Source organism: Mus caroli, unplaced genomic scaffold, assembly GCF_978045245.1.
Source record: "Mus caroli unplaced genomic scaffold, Mus_caroli_1 scaffold_20, whole genome shotgun sequence".
NCBI classification, from domain to species: domain Eukaryota; kingdom Metazoa; phylum Chordata; class Mammalia; order Rodentia; family Muridae; genus Mus; species Mus caroli.
In genome coordinates, this window is record NW_028227275.1 from 24,233,933 (window position 1) to 24,254,159 (window position 20,227).

Consider the following 20,227-nt stretch of genomic DNA (forward strand, 5'->3'; position numbering starts at 1 on the left):
AAGTGGGTTTCTTGCTGTTGTGTCCTCACAAGAGTGTGATGTTATGGCCTCATGGCAAAAGAGACAGAAAACAAAAAGTCCTACCGAGGCAGGTCCTTGCCCTGTTTTCTAGTCCACTGATCATTTCTGAAGTTGTTCCACCTCTTAGTATTACCACAGTGAGGATTCAGTTTCAGTATGGACATTTTAGGGTATATCCAGAGCACAGCAGGTGAGATGAATAAAAGCATTTGTATTGCTTGAGAGTAATGTGTTCAGTGGTTGAAAATGAGTCAGTGGTATAGGTGTGTGTGTGTGTGTTTGAGTGTGTTTGATCTGGGTGATAAAATCAGCTTTTTAACAAGTTAGTCTTTTTGTTGTGACAAATATGTGAAAACAAAAGGAGGAAAGAGGGATTTCAGCTCATTATTTCCTCCATGATTGATTTGCTGCATTGCTGTGGGCCTGTGGGGAGGCAGGAATCATGGTGGCAAGAGCGCATGGAGAGTAAAGTCCCGTACTTCCCTTGGTGTGTCAAGGAAGTAGAAAGAGGAAGATAGGAGGGGGTCAAGGCAAGAAAAGGACCTGCTCCCAAGGATCTTCTTCTACGAAGGCTTTAATCTCTTCAAGTTCCTAGACTCTCCAAACGTTAGGTCAGCGGCTGTGGACCACGGCTCTAAGGCAGGAGCATGGAGAGAGCATTTCATATTCAAACTTAACAGCTTTAAAGATGAAAAGTAAAGGTGGCCTTTATTTCTGTAATTCTGGATTTTATATGTGGCTGTTGGTTACAGTCACATGGCAAGGTGTGATTCTCTCTGCCCTGGAGATGCTGGGGTCTTGCTAACTTGCCACATTGTTATCAGGGTTAGGCTAGGAGATTTTACTCCAGCCACTTAACTTTATTTTTTTTTTTTAGAGTATTCTTTTTTTTTTTTTTGATTGATTTATTTATTTATTATATGTAAGTACACTGTAGCTGTCCTCAGACACTCCAGAAGAGGGCGCCAGATCTCGTTACGGATGGTTGTGAGCCACCATGTGGTTGCTGGGATTTGAACTCTGGACCTTCGGAAGAGCAGTCGGGTGCTCTTACCCACTGAGGCATCTCACCAGCCCCGCCACTTAACTTTAAATTGAGTTCTGTGGCTGTAGGAAAATGGAGTGGAGACATCCATGTTTGTGTTTGATATGAAATTCTAGTCACCTCTGCTTTGAACTATTTATGATCAGGTATCAAATCATAAAAATGATTATTTAGTAGAGTCTAAAAACTTGTACCATGTTTCTAGCCTGTTTGTGAGATTTAGGTTTCAATGATGTTGATTCTTTGTATCTCTCTTATGGTCTTGTACTGTCATACCAGGACATATGATTTAGTGCCCATATGATTTGCTCATTTGAAATAAAATAGATTATTATTATAGGTATGGGTTTTTATTCAGATACTATAAATCATTGGACATAAAAACTATGTATAAATTACATAATTAGCTGAATTTCATTGTTTTTCTTCATTAAACATTTAATGCTTCTTTTGTTGTTTTTTATTTTTTTGAGACAAAGTTTTTCAGGGAAGCTCAGAGATCTGCCTGTCTCAGCTTCCTGAGTGCTAGGATAAAAGACATGCACTATTACCACCCAGCTTCACCTCCTAGTGCTTTTAATGCTTCTTAAATACAATTCATTGGCTTCTGTAGAAGCTCCTGTAAAGACCAGGAAGGAGTGTCTTAAGCTTGGGGAGTGACCTTGACCTGGGAGGTGGGAATGTTAGTGTATTTAAGAAAAGTTTTGTGGCAAAGAACAATTTTAGTGCGAGAGGTATCGAAGAGCCAAATTTGGGGCAAGGGTTGGCTAAGTTTACAAATTGAACTGGCTGCTAGAATAATTAGTGGCCTTATCTTAGGGATACCAGAGTCCAAGCAGTTACTATTAAATGTATTTGTCTAAAGTAACTGCTCAAAGAAATAGACCATTAGCCACAGAGACAATTTTTAAAAATTCTAGTAGACTGTATAAAATTAAAGAGGTGGTACAGTGGGGCGTGCCTGTAGCCAGGTTACTAGGAGACGGAGGCAGGAGGACTGACTGAGCCTAGATAGCCAAGGATGTTCTTTATTTTGAGACAAGCCTCCTGCTGTGTAATATAGTCTTACCCTCTAGACAATCCTCCATCCTCAACCTCCTGAGTGCTGAGATATGGATGTGTGTCTTCAAACATGGGTTAGAGCACCTGAATTGGAGCAACCAATCAATAGGTTGGAGTCTAGCCTGGGCACCAATAAAAAAGCAAAAAAGAATTTGGGTGTAGCAATACATACCTGAGGCAGAGGCAGGAGGTCATAAACTCCTGCCTCTGCTATGGGCCATATGACAAGTTCTAGGTACCAGAGTTACAGCATGAAACCCTGACTCAAAAAAAAAAAAAAAAGCAGATGAAAAAGGTGAACATAACTTTGTTTTGAGGCCAGATATTATTCTGTAGCCCATGTGTAGTTTTTAATAATATATTTTACTTTACTTTTAAAAATTATTATGAATAAACTTATTTTAACATATGTTGACCATATAAACTAACAAGATATTTTACATACTTTATACTAAGTCTTTGAAATCCAGTGTGCATTTTTTACCTGCAACACATCTGTTTGTTTTATCCGAAAAGTATTGCAAGTGGTCAGCATCCACATTTGGACATGACTTGACCAGGTCTTGTAAGTGGTAGAACAGCTTGTAGCAGGCATGTCTTTTATTAGTTTTTTTTTTTGTTGTTCTTTGTTAACAGAGGTATTTTATATATTCACATTTATTATAACTAAAGAGAGTCCTAGGCATTTGAGTTTTTTATTCTTATTCTTATGCTTTTTGAACAGTCTTGTATAGTCTAGGGTGGCCTTAAATCATTGACCCTCTATGTTTCCTTTTTAATTCTCTTTTCCATAAATGTTCTTTCCAGTAATAATGCCTTCTTTTAAAAATTTTTTATTTTTATTAAATTTATTTACTCCCTTTAAACCCAATATCAGCCCTTGCTCTCCTTCCAGCACCACGTCACGAAAGTCCTTCCCCCCTCCCCCCCTTTTTTTTGAATTAGTGGAATTCTTCCACTAATATTGTTGCCTCCTTAAAATAAACTGTAAGCCTCTTGGAGATGGGGTCATGTGGAGAGATCAAGTAAACCTTGTAGGCCACAGGGTTTGTAATCGCTGACGGTTACCTTTCTCCTGGCATCGAGCCAAGCACCTTCCAGCATCGTGCATGTCAGTCAGTAGGGTGAGGCCTTTAGTCAGGTACCAGCTTGAACCAATAGCCTTGGAAACAGCCTGCGATGTTTAGGAGTTTCCACAGGGTCCCCTTGTCCAACAAGCTCAGCGAGAAGTCAGTCATTCCTGGCTCCGGAGGTTTCACTTGATACTTGAGATCTCCAGTTTTGTTGTTTGGTCTCCTACAGCCTACACTGTTTTCAGATCATCTAGGTCTGTTCTCCATCTTCCTAATGATGCGGCCTTTTAATACAGTTTCTCCTGTTGTGGTGAACCCAGCCGTAAAATTATTTCAATGCTACTTCATAACTAATTTTGATACTGTTATAAATTAAATGTAAATATCTGATATGCAGGATATTTGATATGCTTGATTCCTCCGCCCCCCCCCCCGACTCAACACACAGGTTGAAAGCCACTACTCTAGGTCAAAGAGCATGACCTGACCCTCCTGCCTCCACCTCTTGAGTGTTGAGATTTGAACACTGCCAACAGAACAGGTCACACATGTTGATCCCAAGCATTTATGAGTGTCAGGAAAGCATTGCAGTAGCAGAGCTGCATTCCCAGCCTCAAATCCCAAGGAGGTTTTTCACTTCTGTTTGTTAAATTTTATTGCATGTGTGTTCAATGGAGGTGATGGAGGTGGTGTGTGTGCCCCACACCACAAGTAGGGAACTCCCAGAACAGCTTTGGAGCTGATCCTCTCCATCCTCAGAACACTTTATTGCCTGAACCGTGGCATGCAAGCGCTTCTGGTTTAGTAATAAGAGAAAGGTTCTGGGGTACTCTTAACAAGTGAGATAAATAATGTCCAAGACAAGCTTGAAGTAGAATTCAGATGATCTAGGTTGCATTTAAAAATACATCACAAATACCTCAATAAATAAGAGGTAATAGGAGGAAATTGTATCTTTTTGTAGCCCGGTGTGCACGAAGTTATCTACCTCAACAGATAACAGTATGGATATATATTCCTTTCAAATTCCTAGCTGAGTGCTGGGTGAAAAATTTAAGGCTGCACTAAAATTCAACTCTCTTTTGGCGTGAATATGCGCAATTCCAGAATTATTCTACTAAAGAGCGTTATTCTGGAAAGAGAGTCATTCTGGAATTGCGCATATTCACGCCAGAAGTTACCTTTTCTACCCTGGTGGGTTCACCAAAGGATTTGGCAAGTAAATATTACATAAAATCAAGTGTTGTTTATGGACAGCCCTTACCTATTTTCAACCTTCAGCCTATAACGTCCTTTAGTCCCTGCCCTTCTCTTACCTTGAGGAAGCTGAGCCAGTCTCCTTGCCTCTGGCCTCTCCTGCGGTTGCTCCCATAATTCCCAAGCACACAGCTGTCACTGCATTTATCTCATTATGTAATTGTTATCTGTTAACTATGGCTGGCCAGGGCTTCTCATAGAGACTGTGCCTCATTTGTTTTCATCGTTAATCCTTGGCTCATTAAGACTTCCCACAAGCACATGTGAAGCAAAGGCGGCTCGGACAAAGAGTCTTCGGAACCCTTGGCAAAATTTGTCAGCAATAAGATCCCAAAGTAAACAGAGACATTTCTTCTTCTAAAGAAATATTTTATAAGCAGGGTGTGGTAGCAAATGCTGGTAATCCAGGTTCTTGGGAGATGCAGCCTGGCGGAGCAGAAGTTCAAGGTCACTCTCTGCTACAAACACAGTAGAGATCAGAATAGCCTACAAAAGACTTGTCTCCAAACAATGAATACACTCTGTGATGTGGACATTTTAGAATTTCTGACCAAATCTTTCCTAAGTTTACTTTATGGTCTTTAAAAAGTTCTTTACTGTTACCAGAGTAATGCAGTTTTATTTGGAAGTAAGTTATGGAGCCTTCCAAACCTAACTATTTTAATTAATGTGGTTGCTTTATGTTTAGCGATTCTAATATGTCTCTTATATGTGCTAACATTTAAACAGAATGGGAGATTGCACTTTGTTCTGAAATAGTTTATGTGTAGCTAAACCAGCTTCAAGACTGCCTGATTCGTATTAAGGATTGAATTTAATATCAGCATCTTCATTTGTAAACAAAAGGGGAATTGCAGCATCAACCTCCTAGGATGGTAAAATGTTGAGATAATGCAAGTGAGCCGTGCAGCACAGGAAGGCACTGCACTGTCCATTACATGGTAGTTATGGTTTAGTCTGTGAGTCTGGCACATGTGTGGCTGGCAGGAGAACTTCAGGGATTCATATGCAGTGATGGAAATCAGGTGGCCAGGCTCTAGGGAGGCATACATCTTTTTTGGTGAACCATCTCACCTGCCCTCATTTTATTTGTAATTAGAACTGTCCGGTAAACTTGAGATGTAAAATTTTTGTTTGTTTGCCTGTTTTCTTCATATAGAAGCTGAGTAATAAGTAATGCTCAGGTAATTCCTTGGACCTACTCTGTCAGTGTAGAGGGAGTTTGTTTATCTGGTAATTAGCAGGTTCTGCACATTAAACATACATTCATCCACACTGACGACTTTTTCAGTGGTGGCCAGGAAGTGACAGTGAAGAGCTATATTTCAGAGGTGTCAATCTGTACATTGGGTAGACTACTATCTGTAAGGCTCTGGGAGAACCCTAGAAAACTGTCAGTTAGGTTTTGTTTGCCTCCAAGCAGCAGCACAGGTCCTAAATCTAAGATCAAGAGGATAACAGGGGGCCACAGCAGAAGCGTTCACGTCGCGGCCCCTGTCAGATTCTGGCGAATCTGCGAATTCTGCTGTACATTTCCTCATCTCGCCGTCAGGTCAGATAATAATTGAAGTGAACAGAAGATGGTAGACTTGATGTATCATTTATGTTCTCATGATGCTTCTAGGGAGTTGTTGGATCATACCAAAACACTCCCTGGTCTTAAATGGGTTGAGGGGAGTCACTGAAGAACACAGTATATCACAAAACAACATAAATTTTTAGATTAAAAAAATCAGAAGCAATAGAAGGCACGAGAAGATGCTACTTGTAGCTGTACGGTCATGTATGCAGGTTCCTGAAGGAACATTAAAGACATATTGCAATCTTAGCGATGTGACACAAGTAAGATGGTGATAGTCATTTATTTATCTGCCATTGGATGTCGACTCTGGAATTTCACTACCATCTGTTTTAGGTTTTATTTCTCAAATCCTTTAGTGGCTCTTGAATGGAGCAAATAATGAAGGCTTTGGCTTTGTCCTTCCAAAGTCATTGGTCAAAAGAGTTTGATCTGATGTCCCATTCCTAACATAGGTGATTACAGGTGGTGTCTTGGTGTCATAGCTTCTATTAAAGCCCCAGAAAGACTTAGAATTGTTTTATTGTTGTTGGTTTGGTTTTAAGGGACAGATCTTATGTAGCCCAGGCTGGTCTCACACTACTGTATAATTTAGGCTGACCTAATCCTACTGCCTACCTCCCAGGTTCTAGGATTATAGATATGTGCCACTGGGCACTCTTTTTAACTTTGTAATGATAAGATTTCACTATTAGTCTAGACTAACCTACAACCTACAACCTTTCTGCTTTAGCCTTTGAGTGCTTAGATCACAGGTGTATACCATTACACCTGGCTAGCTTGTGTAACATTGTTTTAATGTAATTTGATCAAAGTATAATTTATACACCATGAAATTCAGCCCTTTAATATTAGGTTGTAGTGTGATTATAAAACTATCTGGATCATTATTTAGTTCTAGAATATTTTATCTTCTCCAGAAGCTGCTCTGTTGTATCCATTGCTGTCATTTGCGGTTTCCCCAGATTACCTCCTCCTAGCCAGCAATCAGTCTTCTTTGTATCTATATGGGTAATTTCCTATTCTGATCAGTTCAGAAAATTGAAACAGTGTAATAAGGTTCTTTGAGTTTGGCTCCTCTGGCAGGTATCAAGGGCTTCATTTGCTTTTAGTGGTAATATGCAGTCCTGCGTGTACCTCATTTTGTGCACCCCCTGATAGACATTCAGGTAGTTTCTGGTTTTTAGAAAAACTTCATAACATTGTTGTAAGCATCCATGTACAAGTTGTTGTGTGCACATCTCCCCTTCCATGGGACTTAATGTTTACTGAGGGTGGCAAGTATGTAAGGAAAACAGAAGCGGTGCTGTGTGGGGACAGCATGAGGAGGCACTCTGTGAGTGTAGGACAGAGTGGCGAGGCCAGCCAGGGCTGCAAAGTGAGATCCTGTCTGAAGAGACAGAGTAGGAGAGGAAGAGGGACTAACTAGGTGCAGCTGCTACTCAGGGTCAAGGTAGAAGGATTGCTGGAGACCAGCAGTAGGAGGAGACCACAAGGGCCAACCTAAGGCAACGGTATATCAAAAAAAAAAAAAAAAAAAAAAAAGAAGAAGAAGAAGAAGAAGAAAGAAGAAAAAGATACAGTGTAGTCAGAATATTGAGGTGGATTGGGGTGGGGAGGGAATGTTTAGCTGTACCTGAATTTGCTCCATGTAGAAAGGTTGACATTTATAATCAGTAAAAAGGAAGACTATGGAGAGCTGCATAATGTCATCATAAGATAGGATTTGTCAGTGAGGACCAAGCTTCCCCTTACACTGTTAATGAACTGCTCAGGATAATAGTCTGCTGACTAACAAGCAATGGTTTGGAATGTAATAGCTAGTCACTTTCTGTTTGTTTGGTTTTTTTTAAAGATTTATTTATTTATTTATTTTATGTATATGAGTACACTGTAGCTGTACAGATGGTTGTGAGTCTTCATGTGGTTGTTGGAAATTGAGTTTTTAGGACCTCTGCTTGCTCCGATCAACCCTGCTTGCTCAGTCCCTGCTCGCTCCAGCCCAAAGATTTATTTATCATTATACATATACATAATAAGTACACTGTAGCTGTCTTCAGACACACCAGAAGAGGGCGTCAGACCTCATTACAGGTGGTTGTGAGCCACCATGTGATCTGAACTCAGGACCTCTGGAAGAGCAGTCAGTGCTCTTACCCGCTGAGCCATCTTGCCAGTCCCAGCTAGTCACTTGCAAAAGTCACATACATACATGAAATAAACCAGGAAAGGAAAAGATTTGATGTTGGTAGCCCCATAAGTCTGTTCTATATTGTAGTCACTGCTGGCCCTTTCTGTACCCCCTTTAGGGTTGATTTCTGCCTTTTATTTAGTATACTGCCAATATAGCTCCACCTTCTTCTTTCCCCCTTAGCTTTTTGCAGGGTCTCTCTATAGCCTTGGTTGGCAAGGACACACTGTGTAGCCTAGGCTGACGACCCTTCTGACTCAGCCTCCCAAGGGCCGAGATTACAAGCATGTACCTGGCTTTATATGTCTGGCTCTATCCTTTTCTTTTTCCCTTTCTTCTTCCCTTTCTTCCCTTTCCCTTTTTGTCTTGTAGTATTGGACATTGAACCAAGGGCCTCATACATGCAGAACAGTACTGTATCCTTGAGCCACACCCCCTTGATCTTGTAATCACATGACAAAAGTATGCATGACTGCTTAAGTGTGATCTATTTACCACAGTCAGCAATTTTTTTTTTTTTTTTTTTTTTTTTTTTTGTACATTTGATTTCTCAAGAACTTTCCTTGCAGAATCTGGCCTCAATATGTAAGGCCATTTCAGATGAATAAGAGATTTCCCCATAGCAGATGTATGGAGTCTCTCCTCTTACCTGCTTTGCTAAAGCCCAATGTTAAGAGCTTCATGAAGAAAAATTTAGAACTGGACTGAGCAGGAAGAGACTAGGCAGAAATATGCCTCAAGTTGAGTCCTGTTCATGAAACCCAGCAGGCTCAAACCAGGAAAGACTGCTATCTTGTGTTTTCATTGTTTATTTGTTTGTTGCTTTTGAGACGATCTTATGCCTAGCCTGGCTTGGAACTCCATAAATAGCTGAGGGTGACCTTAAACTCCCGACTTTTCCTCTGCTTCCCAAGTGCTGGGATTATGGGCGTGTGCAAACAATCCCTTTTAAGCAGTGCGTGCTAGGAGTCAAGCCTGGGGCTGAGTGCAGCTATGCAAGCACTCTGTGTTACACCTCAGCCTTCTTGAGTTTTACAAAACCACTTAAGAACTTCAGTTATCTTGGTTTGCTGTTGGCACAGCCAGAAAAACACAATGTGGTAAAAGGTTAAGGTAATTGGAATTAGTCATCTTCGAGAAGATAGAAGATGGAACTAATAATTTCTGTGTAGGCCTTAATCTTATTCAAGTCTATATTGAGGATTGTTGAAAAAATGTTGCACCAAAGACTTAAAAAAAAAAAACAAAAACAAAACCAAAACAACCCAAAACAGATTTAAAGGATATTCAAGCCAGATTTGAGGCAGGTGGATCTGTGAGTTAGAGGGCTATCCTGGTCTATAGAGAGTATTCCAGAGATATACAGGAACAACCTTGTTTTAGAAAACAAAACAAAACAAATGAAAAAGGAAATCCAAATCCACAGCTAGACTCTCTCCTCTCAGCTCCCACCCGAAAAGGAAGAAAAATGTCCATTGTATAAAGGCATGAGGTTAGGTAGAGTTTTCCAGTGAGCTAGAGGGTGTGGGCTCACCGCACCTTTTCCAGCTACAGCTATAGCAGTCTCAGTGGAGATGGTTCAAAGAGGTTATCGACTGAGGGACTCCATACTTAAGGAGAAAAGAAACTCTGTATTGGGTGAGCTTTTTTCTTCTCTCCCTACAAGGTTAGATAGGGTTCCCTTTATTTATACGAAGCTTTCCTGTGAGGGTAACGTATGCTGGGCTGCTTGTCATTTCAGTAAACTGCTTGTCATTTCTGAACCCTGTTTTTCTGAGAGGTTATAACAGACTATAGCAATAGTTGGTTTAGAAGTATAAATCCTACACTTTGCCATCCATAGAAATGTTATGTTACTACCTATGTGATTGTTTGCTGGTTCTATTGAGTAGCCAGCTCGAGGTGTCGGATCTGTTCCCTGTAGTTCTCTTAGTCGCGTCTGTGGTCAGAGTTACTCTACGCTGGACTCGTATGTCTTTATTACCTCTTTGGTTTTTACTCAGGGCTGGAAAGGTCCATAAATCCTTGTTCCCGCATTCGTACTGATATTAATAGGAACCATGGGTTGAGGGACAGTTGTGCCAAAGTAGAGCGAGCAGAGAAGTGTGGAGTTAAAGGATCAAGTGGGCATGCTGAGAAAAATAGGGAGAAGGAACGAAACCCCCAAATCAGAAATGATTTCATAGATCGTACACTGAAATAGTGACTCAATTACTTTGTAGGAAAGATAGAAGAGGGGAAAGCGAGGCTAAATATAACCAACTTATTAAAAGGGAACTGTCACCGAAGTACAGTATTAGCCAAAGAAAGTAAACGACATGACCCGTGCATCTTCATGTTAGAGAGAAGCAATGGAGAACAGAGTGATGGAAACACAGTGCTTGGTGTCTGGTGGGCTGGTTTCAGGGCTCCTTGTGCAGGTAACCAAATTTATGTTCCTAAAACGGTGCATCGGTATACAGCCTATGCATATCCTACTGAAACTTTAATTTCTTAGAATATTTTTATTTCCTTAGTGTTGTTGTGGGGGTGCTCAGTGAGGTCTGAGAGTGACTTGTGGGAATTAGTTCTCTCCTGACCATGTGCGTTCAGGGTATCAGACTCAGGCTGTCTGTCCAGCTGTGCCAGGCTCCTTTACCTGCTTGGTCATTTGAGTGCATGAGACTTTGAATCAGCTCTGGATTACTTACAGGACCCACTGTGTAAATAGCTGTTATATTGTTGAGAAATTGGGGAAGTAAAATGCCTACATGTGTTACAGCATAGCTGACCTCTGTTGAAGCATTTATACCCTGCTTTCCAGCTTATAGACACCAAATCCATGACTCCTCGGAAGGGCCAACTTCATGTTTTTAAACATTTGCAAAAATACATGCCAAATATTTATAGTGATCTGAAAAAGAAGATAGGACTGGAGATTTTAGTTTAGTTTTTTTTTTTTTTTTTTTGTAGTGTTATGTATGTGTGTATGAGAAGAAAAATTCATCAATTAAGTTATAGAGTAAATATCCACTTTTTAAAAAGACAGGCCATGCCGGTGTTTTGCACCTGTTATGATCCTAGCACCAGAGAAGCTAAGGAAAATCCAAGTGTAAGGCCTCCCTGGCTTGTCTGTCGAAAGAGCTGCAGGCTGGATTCACAGAGCCAGCTTAGATGCCTAGCCCCACTTCCAGCCAGGCCACCAACCCCAGAGGTTCTGGGCCTGAGGCCATGTGGAGCTAGACCCCAATCCCTACTTCAACGACCCTTGCCTTTACCCCAAGTCAGTCTCCTTTCCTGCCTGCTTTCACATAGCCTACCTCTCCCACCATGTCAACCTGGGACTACTTAGGGTTTCTGAAATCAAGTTCCAATTGGAACTTAAGCTACCCTGCCTGCCATGCTGATCAGGGACCAGTCTTAGTCTGAATCCTAAACTTCAGAGTGGCCTGAAGACTAGAAATCAACTCTACAGATTGGGGTAACAGCAAAGACCTAACAGAAGAAAGTAGGGAATAGGGCTGGAGAGATGGCTCAGTGGTTAAGAGCACTGACTGCTCTTCCAGAGGTCCTGAATTCAATTCCCAGCAACCACATGGTGGTTCACAACTGTAATAAGATCTGATGCCCTCTTCTGGTGTGTCTGAAGACAGCTACAGTGTACTCACATAAATAAAATAAATCTGTAAATCTTAAAAACAAAAAAGTAGGGAATAGGCTTGAGCTCATTAGCGTAGAAAAGGACTTTCTGAATATGACCTTGATTATACAGGCATTAAGATCAACAATTAATAAATGAGACCTCATGAAACTAAAAGGACTTTTATACAGCAAAGGATACATCATTCAAGCAAGGAGGCAGCTTACTAAATGGGGAAAAAAACTTTGCCAATTATATATCTGACTGGTAGGTTTGCAGCCTAACTTTGAATAGTTACTCTGTCTACTTCAGTGTTTCTCTCTGTCATGTGGGGTAATTCCTATCCCAAGGGTGGTGGAGAACTGAAGACATCAAGTTCAGTTGCCTAGCATATTACAAGGTACAATGGTTATTTTATAACTTTATTTTTAGGTAGTTTGTGTGTGTGCACGTGTGTGTGTTTATGAGAGAGGAGAGGAGAGGAGAGAGAGGAGAGGGAGAAAAGGGAGGAGAGGGGGGAGAGAGGGGAGAGAGAGAAGAGAAGGGAGATGGGAGAGAGCTAGCGCAAGAGGGAGCCTGTCTGCCTGCCTGCCTGCCTGCCTGCCTGCCTGCCTGCCTGCCTATGGAAGTCAAAGAACTTGAAGAAGTTTTTTCTCTCCTTTCACCATGTGTGTGTGTATCCTGGGGATCAAACTCAGGCCAGTAGGCTCAGCCTAAACCTTTACTACCCACTGATGCATCTTGCTGACCTGCCATGGTTATTTTCCATCATTTGGCTTTCAGTTACTGTTGGCTTTTATGGTCTTCTACTTTATGTTTCTGGGAAAGGATATACCTAAGTATAGACAAGCCAGACAGACAGGGCATAAATGAGGTAGGACTAAGAGTCAGAGCCATGGATGGGCTGGAGAGTGACCAAGCCTCTTCTTGGGGTTAATTCGTTGTCATTTGGATGAGGGTAAGTGGCCAAAGGCAAGTGAGCCAGGTTGCTTGTATGGGAGGAGAGAAGAGGAGGTCACATGGATTTGATTGAATTTGGACCCTGGTACAACCACTCTAAGTTTTCACTACTGACTTACTTGCTTAATTTACAAGAAGGGGACGAGGCTGTTTCTTCAGGTGGGAGTCTCTGCTCAGCCCAGGCTGCACTCATACCCTCCATCCCTGCTGCCCAGTTCCCTGGAGTGCTGCACTGCAGAAGCACCTCACCTTTGCCTCCTTGAGTAGGGAGGTCATTTTAAACACTTGATAAATGCATTGAGTCAGGCAGGGGAGAGAGAGCGGGGCTCATGCATGGGGAGAGAAGACTGTTGTGTGCAAGCGTCTCCCTGGCTTTGGTCATTCTCAGAGAACTCCTACAATGAGTTGTGTTACTTACAGGTGTTCTCAGTCCTCTGGGGAGCTGCTTGTTGAAGCCAAACAGAAAATGGTTTCCTTTTCTCCTCTGTGGGGAAACTTTATGAGTTGGTTGCTCTTTGCATACCTGATTGGTTTCTGGGTTGTGGTGTTGTGTGTTGTTGTGTGTGGGTGCTCTCATGCCACAGTGCACATGTAGAGGCCAGAGGACAGTTTTAAAAGTTGGTTTCCCTAGAGGTCCAGGATTGAGCCGAGGATTTCAGGGTTGCCACACAGAACTTGTTACCCAAGGAACCATCTTGCCGTTGCCTCCCCATCCTTTTTGAATGGGTCTCACACTCATAGCTTAATTTGGCCTGGACTCAGAAGTCTTCGTTACCATTTGTAATTTCTGAGATCTATGAATTGTAGATTATTTTTCTGTATATATATAATTTCTATTAAACAATTTTGCAAAGTTTTTAGTTTTTTTTTTTTTCTTTTCTTTCTGTTTTTCCTGACCAGCTTCCTTGGTTAAGCATTGTTAGCTACATATAGACTAAGTGGACTGACCAGCAGGACAAGATAGGACAAACAACAGTGGGTGGAGCAGCTCAAGGCCTGCTGTTTGTGAAACAGGATGTGAAGATAATGGCACTGAGAAGATAATGGTCTGCTCTAGATAGGCTAAGCTCAGGGTTGCAGAAGCAGATGTGTAGGGTGCACTGGGTGATAGTGATCCATGCCAGCTAGAGCAGATTGACGTGGCCTCAAGGCTCCCTGTCCAGTGGTGCACATGACGAGGGTTGCTGCCCTTTCCCCTAGTAAACTTTTCAATAGTAAGCTCATTGAATAGAATGGACTGAATTCTGTATAGAACGGGATTCTGGGGAAAGCATACCTTTTTCAAGAAGGGCTCCTCCCCTGGGGAAGGCACCCGGGAAGAAAGGACAGGGAAAAGAGAAGCGTTGGCTCCTCGGCTCCTCTAGTCTTCTAGATGTTTAATCTGTGTCCAGTACTGGGATGTGGCATCACCGACATTTTGTGTTCTTTCCATTGTTGTCATGTACACCATACAGGTAGCTGTTGTGCATTCTTGTGTATGTGTGCACATGTGCTTGGTTGTTTGTAGAGGCTAGGGGTTGATGTCAGGAATCCTTGTCCGTCAGTCTCCACCATATTTTTTAAGACAGATTCTCACCTGAACCTGATTCAGCTAGACTAACTGCCTAGGGAGTCCCACTTACCCGTGTCAGCCTACTGAGTGCTGTGATTATAGGTGTTAGCATGCAGGAGACTCTGCTGACCTGCCCCCAGGGACCTAGCAATTGCCTAAGTCGTCATCTGCCACACCTTGGCTCAAGCCGCCAAGGATACCCCCTTGCTGAATTTTATTTCATAACAATATGTTATGATGAATTTTCTATTTGAGTGATGGATCCAGACTAAAGTCCCCAGCTTTTGGGACACATGCTCTACCATCTCCACCATTTCCAAAGTGTTGGGCTCAGTGGCAAGCACCTTTCCTCACTGACCATCTTGATGGCTTTTCTTATAAAATATTACTAAGCATGTTTTGATCTGGAGTCCAGGAGAGAGAGGGAAAGGAAGAGAGACAGAGACAGAGGGAGAGGGAGAGAGTGCAGTAGTGTAGGATCTAGAGTTTAACTTTGGATGCTGGTCCTCAGGAGCCATCCACTGTTCTCTTCAGGTAGGGTGTCTCATTTCAGCCTACACTCTCAGCAGGACAGCCTGGCTGGCCAGTGAGCCCCAGGGATCCTCCTGCCTCTGTCTTCACAGCACATGCCATCACAGACTGTAGTTTTATGAGGGTCTGGGAGATCTCGAAGCGCTTTGCCAACTGAACTATCTCCCCAGCCCAAGAACTTGTATTTTAACCAGAACCTCATGTGATTTTGACAGTTTGACTGATTTGAGGATCATTTCAATTTAGATACATCAAACACTCCCCTGAATATGTTCACCAATTTTCCTGCTAGGTAGTCACCTAATCTTTATATCCTCTCCTGTAGGAACTCACGACCACTGTGCTGTCAGTAATTGCATGTAATATGATGCTTCCATAGAAGTTACTGTTTACTGTCCTGGGTGGATTGGGCCAACTTCATGAGACATAATTTTATACTCCTTAAGGGTACTGGTTTTGAGTTCTAATCATTGTTAAATTCATTTTTAAAATTGTATGTAAAAACATACAATAGGTAGTATGTTTTTACTCACCTTGAAAGATGACATTAAGTATTTTAAAAAAATAAAACCAACCAACCAACCAAACCAGACTGTCTTAGCCAGAAAGAATCTTGAATGTTGTGAGACAACCTTTTCTTTTAGGGCAAATGGAGGGAGGGTCAGGGTCTTCTGTATAACCCAGGCTAGCCTCCTGCCGTAGCCTTCTAACTGCTAGAATAACAACCAAGACTCACCACACTGTCACACAGCCTGAACAGACAGTTGTCATTTAGTCTCCTCTTCACCATGAATTTTTATTTCTTGCTTTAAAATATTTTTCATTTATTTATTTACGGGTGTGTGTGTACAAGTGCATGCCACAGAACACATGGGGAGGTCAGAGGGCAACTTGTAGGGGTCAGTTCTCCACTGTCAGCTGTCTTAAGCTTATCTTTCTCTCTTTACATTTTTTTTTAAAATAAAACTACCCACGTATGGAATTTACTGGTCATAAATATTAAAGTGATTTGTTATAATTACATTGAAATCATTGTCATGACTTTGCTTTGGTTATTTTGAGACAATGCCTGTGACCATAGCTCAGACATGACTGGAACTTGCTACATAGTTGCAAACTGCTGGTCCTGTTGCCTCAGCCTCTTCATTCAAAGGTGAGGCTGAAGGAAGGTGTTTATTCGGAAAGGTGGCTCTGGTTTTACACTAAGTCTTCTGTTGTGGTTCTCTAGGAGCGTGGGAAGTCTGTGTTCACTGGAGACAGGGAGTGGATGGTAGAAGGCAAAGGTAGTAGGACATCTGACCCATTTCCTGTGAGAGAAAGTCAGTCTGAAGGAACAGAGCATTTACACAGCAGACTAGGAAAAGGAGGCTCTGTAACCTAACCGTAGACGCTGCTTCTGAATATTTTGGTGCTAAGACATTATTCCTAATAAAAGGTGAATGTGCTTTTAGAATTGTCTGTAACTTCCATTCAACTTGCCAATCTGCAGCAGGAAGCAGAACAAATATGTTAATTTTATGAAGTAATTTTATGTATCGTCTTGTTCTGTGTTTTTGTTTTTAGGACCGGAGTAGGCCCTATGACACTTTTAACTTGCACTCCTTGGAGAACTCCTTAATGGATATGATAAGGACTGACCATGAGCCTCTGAAAGGTAAACACTACCCTCCCAGTGGCCCACCAATGAGTTTCGCTGATATAATGTGGAGGAATCATTTTGCAGGTTAGGAATATTCATATGTCCATTCTTGCTTGGTGTTTTAAGCAAAAATCAGCTTTTTAATAATTGTGATTTTTTTTGTTTTGATTTGATTTGTTTGTTTGTTTGTTTTGCTTCTGTAAAGCATTGTGGAATGTATTTAAAGTTTTTTTTTTAACCTGGGTTCAGCTACCTATGGTAATCATGGTTGGTTACCTTGATTTGTTTATCTGCCAGAAGTCTCTGTTGGGTAGCTGAGGTCATGGTTATAAGCATGAAACCAGAAGCCAAATTTTCTGGGCTTTGTACATTTGGAATCTTTCACTGAATCTGCAGAATTCATTTAAGTACAGGTGTACCTCAAGAAAGTGATGTTTAGTAAATCAGTCTCTAAGGCTCCTTCATAAAGTTTCTCATCCTGCGCTTCCAGTGTATTATAGTCTATCCCTTCCCAGTATAGGAGCATCAGATCACAGCCTATGTGCAGCCAGTGGCCCTTTGCCAAGTGGGGGCTAAAGTACAAGGAAGATGTCTTAAAGTATATGCATGGTTTGAGATCAGTATGATGCAGAACGTTCCAGGATCAACATTAGTAGAACTTCCTAATTTTAGAGTCCATGCAAACTCATAAATTACAAATAGTTCTTTTTATAGATTATTTAACATTTTAGAGACCCTACAATATCTTAAATGCTGTAATGCAAGTTCCTGATGTGGAAATCTCCACTCCATTTTGAGTTAGGACTTGAATTAAAAGCTAAACAGTTTGCCCCAGGGATGCCCATCTTGTGTGAACTCTTCCTCTTCTGGAACTGTGAGGATTTTCTCCTCTCTGGCAGCCTAGGCCATTATCAAGGACATGGCTAAGGTGTCCTCACCAGAAATCCTTTTCATAATTGGCTGCTTTTCTTAATTCCCAGTGAAGAGAAGTAGTCCTAGGAGGCCGTGAGAACATAAAATGACTTGGGAAAGCTAGATTCTTAAGGCCTTATGCAAAGAAGAGAAACACTGCTGTTAAATTTAGTCACTTACCACATCTTTCCCCAGTTAAAGATTAGGTCCACGATAATTTGAAGCATGTTACACTTAGAGGTGTGAATGATGTAAAAATAATAATATTCACAGATGGTTTGGTTTCTTAGACTCATTTCAGGCTACACTTGTCATTTGTCGCTGCCCTGAGAGCCTCCCTGGTTATCCTCACATGTGTATCCCTCCTGGCTCCTGGTCCCTTTTCTGGTCTGCCTTCTCTGTTCTGCTCTGCTTTCTTTTCTTTTTGAGTCTGGTCTTACTATGGAGTTCAGGCTATCCTGGAACAGACTGATCTTGGAACTCAGGACAACCCTCTTGTCCCATCTTCCTGAGTGCCAGGTAAAAACTAGGAGAGGAATTCAGATTATGGTCACTACAACATTTTTTAGAATCTTATGTATGCTTGTAAAACAGGAGCTACTTGTGCCTCCTTACGCATAGCGCTGGCATAGTGACAGAGGGTAGGAACTTATCACAGAGTAATGTAAATGCCTTTTCCATTCACAGTGGGTGGCCTTTTAAAATTACAGCCCCACTATCTCTGCAGCCTTTTCTTTACTAGCAAATATGAGATAATAGACTGCTTCACCATACATGTATTATGGCCCCACGAGTTGGGAGACCTTGAGTATGTACTTTATAGTTGAATATGGTTTCAACTTCCCAATTTTTCATATTCTACTGCATGTTTTTCTATAAACAGACTACTTCCCTGAGGTCAGTGACATCACTATGTCCCTGAGGTCAGTGACATCACTATGTCCCTGTGGTCAATGACATCACATGCACCTTTAAGAAAATATTTTGACACTGGGCATGGTGGTGCACATCATAATCTCAGCACTTGGGAAGCAGAGGCAGGAGGATGATACAAGCTCAAGGCCAGCCTGGGTTTATACATAACAAGTTCTAGGCAACTCAGAGCTGTGTAGTGAGACTTGTCTCAAAAAACCACAAAGAACAACAAAGGAGGAGGAGGAGAAAAGAAAATGCTTAAGGTACTTTTAATTTTAAATTGAAAGAAAATTGTCAGAATAGGAAGGTAATAATTAATACATAAACAGAATAAAAAGCCAGCTGGAGCGAGAGCTCAGTCTTAGTACTTGTCTTGTACCATGATGGCCTGATCTCAGTCTCCAGAAGCTAGTAAAAAGAGCTGGGTGTGCTAGCCTGTGCTCACAATCCTAGCACTGGGAAGAGGGGCAGATCCCTGAGATGCACTGGTCCATGGGCCTGGCCTGCCTGGTGAGCTTAAGGCCATGAGAGACCCATCTCAAAAACAAATAAAAAACCAAAACCTCACCAAAAGCATGTGGATAGTACCTAAGGAAGGAGACCCGAGGTTGTCCTCTTGTTGGATCTCCACAATAGTGAATCCTCATGTTTGTGTACACACATGTATTTGCACACATGAACATGCATATACACATAAGTAACTAAAAACACAAGAAACATTGTGATGGTGTAGTCATAGGTTTTTATTTTCTGTTTCTATTTTCCATGGTAGTAAATACCCATGTTTCTCTCTGGGTTTTATAATTTATTGATAGAACTTAAGATTAGACTTTCCAGTTTTGCTTTACCCTAGGTAGTACTGCTGTGAATAAGTTGCTTGAGGGACATTTATAGTGACAGTCCATGGGTCCAAAGATAGAAGTAGCAGAATGCGTTGAGCATCAGGAGATAGATGACCTGTTGGGTGCCTACTGTGTGGCTTCTAGGAAATGCTTTGCCTGTGCCTCCTTAGGTTCTTGGTCTTGATCTTTTCCCTCTTGAATGTGGGAACATTATTTGCAGATATCTGTGTCGGGAAGGGTTCTCAAAACTCAAGTAGAGTTGGATTTTGGGGTGCTTGTTTACACTGGTGTTATTTGTCTTAGAACTCAGTTTTCTTTTCTTCTATAGGAAAAAAAACCCCCACATTCTTGCCTAACTCTATAAAAAAAAAAATCAAACAACACATAGTAGAACAAAATAAGAGTGGTAAAAAGCCTGCAGAAGGCTTAGTACCTAGACATAGCCACGGTATTTAGCAGTCTTTATTAAGAGGTTCCCAGGTGTTCTACATTTTCTATAGAGGAGATGAAGTTTCAAAACACAGCCTTTCTAACTTTGTAGTTGATCCAAACTAGATTCGAGTTCTTTATCTGCCCTTAGTTGGCTAGTGAACTGGATATATTAGCCTCTTTAAAGCCTCTTAATTAAGATAAAACAGCATATAAAATAGATGGGGAGCCAGGCAGTGGTGGCGCACGCCTTCAATCCCAGCACTTGGGAGGCAGAGGCAGGCGGATTTCTGAGTTCGAGGCCAGCCTGGTCTACAGAGTGAGTTCCAGGACAGCCAGGGCTACACAGAGAAACCCTGTCTCGAAAACCAAATAAATAAATAAAAAGATGGGAAGATGGGTTCCCTAGCAAAGGAACTTTGCAGGTATCATGTGATTTTCTGTGAGGAGCACGGAATGCTTATTACTTGATCTCTGTAGTAAATTAAGCCATGCCAGTACAGATTTATTTCTTGAGAAGACTACAGCTAAATATTGGCTGCAAATAGTTGTTTTTATTTTCCTTAAATAAGTAGTGATTATTGAGGGCTAAACCATCAT

The 20,227-nt window shown here is 41.5% G+C and overlaps 1 protein-coding gene across 11 annotated transcripts in view; it reads left to right on the plus strand.

The window, feature by feature from the left end:
- Positions 1–20,227, plus strand: part of Cpeb3 (cytoplasmic polyadenylation element binding protein 3) — a 184,791-nt gene that overhangs the window by 50,905 nt on the left and 113,659 nt on the right. For 9 of the 11 annotated variants that reach the window (XM_029472535.2, XM_029472532.2, XM_029472531.2 and 6 more), the window contains exon 3: positions 16,454–16,613. In XM_029472535.2, the coding sequence (XP_029328395.1) occupies positions 16,454–16,613 (160 nt within the window). The remainder of the gene's footprint in view (positions 1–16,453; positions 16,614–20,227) is intronic. The other 2 variants (XM_085834101.1, XM_085834102.1) reach the window with 1 other exon arrangement.